We start from the raw sequence: 7,285 nt of genomic DNA, 5'->3' as shown, positions 1-7,285 counted from the left end.
GTAAGATTTCAGCTAGAAAAATAAAAAAGGTCAACTCATTGAGAAAAAGACCACAATGAACAGCCCTGAGGCTGGGGTCCTTTCAAAACTCGAGATTCTAGAACACTGACTGCTTAGCGAGAAATCATCCAAAATATATAGTGAACACAAATTCTATAAAGTAGAACTTCTGTTACACAGACTGTTAGTCCGTCAAAAGTATGTGACATACAGCTCTATGGAGGCCTCTGGTCCAGGCTGGAATTAGACCAGAAATCCCTTCTTTCAACCAAAAGTTACAGCCCTATTTCCCTTGGGTTTGTATCTGACCCCACTGAGCACCTTCTGTCTTTCAGCCCAAGACTTTCAGTTTCCCAAGTCCCCATTCCCGTGAAAAGCAGGTCTCTTTTTGGGAAAGGGTTCTGGCCTCTAAATTCTTAGAATACTATCAAGTTGTAGTTTACACCCTAATAACCACTCCCCATGGCTCCAAGAACCAAAGTTTTTATTTATTTTTTCTTGCGATGAGAACTTTAAAAAAGTTTTTATTGGAGTATGGTTGACTTAGTCTTGCCTGGAAAATCCCATGGACGGAGGAGCCTGGAAGGCTACAGTCCATGGGGTCGCTGAGGGTCGGACACGACTGAGCGACTTCACTTTCACTTTTCACTTTCATGCATTGGAGAAGGAAATGGCAACCCACTCCAGTGTTATTGCCTGGAGAATCCCAGGGACAGGGGAGCCTGGTGGGTTCCCGTCTATGGAGTTGCACAGTCGGACACGACTGAAGTGACTTAGCAGATGGTTGACTTACAGTGAGCAAAGTGAATCACTTACACATACACCCTTCTCTTTAAGACTCTTTTCCCAGATAGACCACTGCAAAGCGCTGAGCAGAGTTCTTTACGCTATGCAGTAGGTCCTGCAAGAATCAGTTTCAGCTCCCAGGGGCTTCCAGAGAGACACGCCTTCTGGAAGGTCAGAACCATTAATCAGCATGTCTGCACCTCAGACCCCAAGTCAGGCTTCTGTGCCCTCGCGCCGGGTGCCAACGCGCTCCAGCACAGCTGGCCTGTCCCCTGCATCTTTCTCAAGAGACGGGGCCTCCACCTGCCATGCAGCTTTATTACCGCGCCCTGTGCGGCCCCACGCAACCCTGGCTCCGTTTCAGCGCTCCTCCCTGTCCTGCCCTCAGTGGCACTGGGCCCACTCTGCTCACAATGGGCAACATGGGGCAGTCACCACCTGGTGAGCCTGAACTTCCTCGCCAGTGGCAGCCTCACAGAGCTCTCCTAAGGACGAGGCATATGCAGTGCTGAGCACTGGCCGAAGACGCCATCACTGCACTGTCGTGCCTGGCCAGGCATCCTCACCTTGGACACGCTGGCGGGACAGGGAAGCATCCTTGGGATCTACACAAGACTGAGGAGTACCCCTCACCCAGCCCAGTCCTCACTGGCAGCGGAGAAGCCGGCTTCTCTCCGTGTTCTAACCGCCGCTCTCATTTCATGGCCGCCCAAGGAGCCGCCTCCCAGCCCAGGGGGGCCTGGAGGCCAGTGGCAGCAGCTGCGCTAAACTCCGCAGCAGGGAGCCACTCCATCCCTCAGGCCAGAGGTGAGGCTACTGCCGGGGGTTTCCAAGTTTCCCCAGCAGCTACCAGATTACCTAGGGCTCTGCCCCACTCTCTTTGAAGTTGTCCTGATAGCTTCCGTCCTTGGAAAAGGACCAGCAGACACTGCTGAACAGAGCCCTTCACGTCCCTACTGTGCAGATTCTCTGAGGGAGGAAGCAGCAGTCATGGGTCCTGGCCACAGTCTGAGTGCGGAGCCCTAAAAACCCCGGCCCAGCCACCACAGCGATGTGTCCTGCTAACCCTCACCACAAGCGAACAGCAGCCCTCTCCCCTTTCAGCTGCCCCCGCCGGGGTCACCCAGCCCTGCCCTCTTCGCTGGACCAGCTCTTACACAGCTTTGAGGGACCTCCTCGACTGGCAGCTCCACCATGAGGCCATCCTCAAGCCCTCCTGCTGACCACCTCGCACCCCCGTCCTCCTCCCCCTTCCCCACAGGAAGCCCCTACACTTCTCTTCCATCCGCATGCCCTAGAGGCCAGGCTAAGACAGCCTAGAATCTGAGGAAGGCTCTGCCCCTGCCCCGCCCATTATTTTCATCATGCTCTCCTGCCGTTTACCAGCAGAGCCCTCAGAGGGCCGCAGCCTGGTGTTAAAACTGACCACCTGATCACTGCCATACCTTATTCACACTGCCCTGAGGAAGAGCTTAACCAGCCTCTCACAAGAGGCCACACTGCTCTGTCTGTTCAGAGTGCGGCTTCCGAGGGGAGGTGCCCAGGCTTAGGAGGCTTCCCTGAAGATAAGGGACTGAGGTGGGAGGTCACCTGGCCTTTAAAGGGCAGGTCCGGGGGCCTGGAACACAGTGGGGACTGCAGCGGTCAGAAGGGATGGACCAAGGGGAGGGAGGTGGACCAGAACAACATCTATAGCATTTCTTCCGCTCTTCACCCTGGGAGCGGACTGGCCAGCCTTATCCTCGCCGCCGCCACCCCAACACTTCTAGAACCTGGAGAGAGGGTGAGTGTCACAGCTGGTCCACCGGCTGGGAATGCTGTTTCAGAGAACAGCTGTTCTGAGTTTAGATCACATGCGCAGCATCGTTAGTAGGCAGTAAAGCGGTGAGGGGGACCGTCAGGCAACCTCTGGACTCAAGGGGCTCCCGGTGACATTTGGGTTACAACAAACCAGAGCTGCCTCTGCTGTCTAAAACACCAGTTACAATGACTTACCAACTCTGGCCACTGAGCGTGAGAAAACTCACCAAGGGTTATTATCACTACCAGTGCTGGCATCAGACCAAGGACTACACAGGGAAAAGGAACAGAAGGAAAAACGGAGAACTGAGCTGCAAATAATTAAATAAACCAGAGCCCTAATATTTCCAGGATGCCAGCAGCTGCTCTGGAGGCGTAAAATTTCAAACCCTCAGCCATTCTTCTCAGCCTTCTCTCTTTAGGGCACCAACCAAAACACTGGGAACTCTGACCAAAGGAAAGCAGGTTGACGACACTACCACAAGGCCCCATATATACTCTTTTAAGAATGAGGGTCACTCAGAAGCAGCTCTATGGAGCTCTCATAATTTAGGTACGCAAAGAATGAAGTAGTTGTTTAGTCTTAAAATAGAATCCACGAACTTGTAGAACTCACCGTGCTCATGGTGCTCCTTGGCGCCAACCTACAGAGAAACCCACAGTCTAGACCGGGCCTGCCTCAGCCTCTCATGCCTGCTGGCTGCTCATCTTCTGACTAGCGCAGGGACCTGCACGCCAGCAGATTTCCGGAATCTTCAAGCCCTGGAAAATAAAGGTATCCAGTTGACAAATGCTGCACCTGTTTCATCAATAAGAGAGCTCAGCTCAATCGTCTGCTGGTCCTTCCGTCAGCTGCGCACTTTGCCGAGCACTTTATGCAATCATGTCCTAACCCACACCCTCTGTGGGAGACACACACCCTCGTAGGATACAGGACAACGCAATCCCATAGCCTGCAAGCAGGACCATTATGCCACCTCTTGCCCTCCTGGCTGCTGAACACACACAGGTGCTCCTTGGCCCACAGTCCGCTCCCTGCCTGTCTAGACTCACCCCCGTGGGGCTAAGACGGGCTCTGGCCTTGTCGAAGTGGTGCCCACCTCCCCCAGGCTGTGCCAGGAGACAAAATGCAAACGGGAGGGTGCCAGCCAGCTGCTGGTCACTGAGTGACCTACTCTAGTTAGGCCGTTCCAGGCAGCCGAATGGTGATGACCTGTGACCCACTGGGGGAGTAGGCAGAGGGGACAAAGCCCAGGTTTCTGTTACGAAAGGAGAAATCCTGAACCCTCTTGCACAATCTATGAGGACGCGGCTTGCCTCACTCAAGCTTGGGAAAGCAGCTGTTGCCCCATGACTCTGACTGCGAGAGGCTGGGGACCCTGGGCTCACAGCCTCTGGTTCACAGCTTCCTTGGATGCAGTGACCCTGCCTCACTCCACACGCTGAGGCTCCTGCCAACAGGGAGGGTGGGTGACGCTGAAGCCCCCTCCCAACTTGAATCCTCTCTGGAGTAATCAAGAGCAGATAATAAACAAAGGGACCCGCCCCCCAGCCACCAGACACACACACAAAGACAAGAACCCCCTGCAGAGTCCTGTGCAGCTTCTGGCAAGATGAGAATCAGAACTGCTCCATGTGACTGCACAACCCCAGAAAGCAAAGAGCCTCCGCCTCTCCCCAAGACTGGGAACTGGGGCCTGCTGCAGATGCCCGTAATTCAGGGGGAGCGACAAGGGCCACCGATCCTGACCCACCCTGCATGCCCAGCTGAGACTCTGCCACTGGCAGTAGATGGGCGAAGAAGAACCAAGAAATTGTGGGTTGGGAAGCCAGGCAGGCTCCGGGAAGGGCAGAGAGCACAGCAGGTGCGGAGGCTCCTGGGGAACGGGAAGCCCTTGGCTCGCTCAGGGCCTGCCGAAGGTGGGGACTAACCCTGCAGATCTGACTTCAGGAACACAGTGGCGAAAGCAGTGAAGGAGAAGCCAAAATGTGCAGGCAGGAGTCAGGGTGCAGTGGTGCAGACGGGCTTGTAGTGGGAGAGGCCCGAGCACAGGGCAAGGCCGAGGGACCAGAGGAGAGCAGGGGAGGCTATGGTTCTGGGTCGGCCCGTCCGGGATGACAGGGGTTTGCACAAGGACAGGCATTCTCAAAGTGGAGCCCGCACCAGGCTCACTTACCTGGAGGGTTTGTTAAACTACATTTGGATTCAGTAAGTCTAGGATGGGGCTCACAAGTCCCGAGGCAAGGCTGATGGGGCCACTGCAGGCCACGCAACAGGAAGGCCTGTCTAGGACACGGCCTGGGAGCTGGAGAGGACTGGTCATACACGTGTGAGAGACAAGAACACGGGGCCTCTGCCAACCGCCCTTCCCGTCCCCGGTACTGCCGCCTCCTCCACACAGCCTCCCCAGCCTGGAACCCTCCTGCCCTGCTGCCAACACAGCTCTGAGCAGCAGCTGACCCCACAGCCTTCCCCTAGGTCCCCATCAAGTCCCGACCCCTAAGCCTGGCCTGTGGAGGCCAGCTGGCCTTTCAGTTAGAGCACACCTCCAAGGCCAGACAGCAGGGACAGAAGTCACAGCTCCAAACCCCTACTTGTGGCCTTGGGCGAGACTCTGAACTCCTCTGTGCCTTATCTGTTGTTTAGTCGCTCAGTCGTGTCCAACTCTTTGACACCCCGTGGACTGCAGCCCGCCAGGCTCCTACGTCCATGGGATTCTCCAGGCAAGAATACTGGACAGCGTTGCCGTTTCATTCTCCAGGGGATCTTCCCAAACCAGGGATCAAACCCATGTCTCCTGCATCAATAGGTGAGTTCTTTACTGCTAAGCCATCAGGGAAGCCCAGGCCTTATTGAGTGAAAAAGTTGGCTTAAAGCTCAACATTCAGAAAACGAAGATCATGGCATCCGGTCCCATCACTTCATGGGAAATAGGTGGGGAAACAGTGTCAGACTTTATTTTTTTGGGCTCCAAAATCACTGCAGATGGTGACCGCAGCCATGAAATTAAAAGACGTTTACTCCTTGGAAGAAAAGTTATGACCAACCTAGATAGCATATTGAAAAGCAGAGATATTACTTTGCCAACAAAGGTCCGTCTAGTCAAGGCTATGGTTTTTCCTGTGGTCATGTATGGATGTGAGAGTTGAACTGTGAAGAAGGCTGAGCGCGAAGAATTGATGCTTTTGAACTGTGGTGTTGGAGAACACTCTTTGAGAGTCCCTTGGACTGCAGGGAGATCCAACCAGTCCATTCTGAAGGAGATCAGCCCTGGGATTTCTTTGGAAGGAATGATGCTGAAGCTGCAACTCCAGTACTTTGGCCACCTCATGCGAAGAGCTGACTCACTGGAAAAGACTCTGATGCTGGGAGGGATTGGGGGGCAGGAGGAGAAGGGGACGACAGAGGATGAGATGGTTGGATGGCATCACTGACTCGATGGACCTGAGTTTGAGTGAACTCCAAGAGTTGGTGATGGACAGGGAGGCCTGGCGTGCTGCGATTCATGGGGTCGCAAAGAGTTGGACACGACTGAGCGACTGAACTGAACTGAAAACAAGACAGCACCGACCTCAATGGTGTGTGAGGATTATAGGAGCTAATACAGAGAGCACTTGGACCAGTACCGGCACTTCAAAGGCTCACGGACCTGTTCTGCCAGCACAGCCTTACACCGCCCATTGCTCAACCCCAGCCCTCCGCCCAGCCCTAAGAGGCTGTGGACCGCTGCACCCGACCCAGCTTCAACACGTACCCACGGGCTGCACACCTCCCCATGCATGGCTCCTGCCCTGGGAATACAGCAGTGAATACATCCAGCCACCAGCTCCTGTCTGGGGTGGGTGCCAGCAGACAGCTCAGGTGTTGCAATAATTGGGGCATATAAGCCCCATGCAAGGGAAACCAAGAGGACAGGGAGAGGCCAGAGGTTCTCCAGGAACAGCCCCACCGAGGGAGTGTCCAGCCAGCCGAGCCTTTTTCCAGCACCTGGCAGTCTGCATCCGGGTGCGCCCCTGACCACATTATCCACTCAGATACCAAGTAGTTTATTTTTTTTTCATCAGCAGGTAGCTGCTTTACAGTGCTGTGTTGGATTCTGTCGTACGTCAGCATCAGCCATACGCATACACACCGCCCTCCCTCGAGCCTGCCCGGGGGCCACGGGGGCCTTAGCCAGTCTCTCCGCTGCCTCACTCTCTTCAGGGAGGCTCGCAGCTGGCCTACTGCATGACCTCGCCTGACACCCTCAGGCCAGCCCAGGGGTGCCCTCACTAAGACTGGCACGAGAGCCTCCTTAAGCAGACATGAAGACAGTCCACCTGGTGGGCACGGGAGGCGGTGGCACCCCCACAGCCCTAGGGACTCACAAGACCAGATCACACGTGGTTCCAGAGCCACCAGGCTTCCTGGATCCTAACCCAGAACTCACCGATTCCAGCAATCTCTCTCAGAATTGAGAAGAATCTGATACAAATGTCACTGACAGTGATCTGTCTGCTGAGCACAAGGAAATAATTTAACGTACAGACCTTGGTTACTCCAAAGCCTCTTGCCTCCTACTTGTTTTAAGCTTTAAGTTTTCAAACACTGTTGCTCCAGGCGCGTCCAGCAGCTGCGCCAGAGGGCTCCACGCTCCTCCGCGTGCACACTCTCCCTGCTCCCTGCCGCCCACCTGCAGCCCCAGGCTCTGCTGCACCG

The 7,285-nt window shown here is 55.0% G+C and overlaps 1 protein-coding gene across 4 annotated transcripts in view; it reads right to left on the bottom strand.

Annotated features, from left to right (window-relative positions):
• RNF4 (ring finger protein 4) overlaps positions 1-7,285 on the bottom strand; it is a 35,724-nt gene that overhangs the window by 15,894 nt on the left and 12,545 nt on the right. For 3 of the 4 annotated variants that reach the window (XM_010830425.1, XM_010830434.1, XM_010830442.1), the window contains exon 2: positions 3,203-3,348. In XM_010830425.1, the coding sequence (XP_010828727.1) occupies positions 3,203-3,211 (9 nt within the window). In that variant the 5' untranslated portion in view covers positions 3,212-3,348. Of the gene's footprint in view, positions 1-7; positions 75-3,202; positions 3,349-7,285 lie in introns of those variants that run through there. The other variant, XM_010830450.1, reaches the window with a different exon arrangement.

This window comes from Bison bison, unplaced genomic scaffold (assembly GCF_000754665.1).
Source record: "Bison bison bison isolate TAMUID 2011002044 unplaced genomic scaffold, Bison_UMD1.0 scf7180017859017, whole genome shotgun sequence".
NCBI lineage: Eukaryota > Metazoa > Chordata > Mammalia > Artiodactyla > Bovidae > Bison > Bison bison.
The sequence above is the reverse complement of the archived record's forward strand: the minus strand, read 5'-3'. Positions and strand labels throughout refer to the sequence as shown.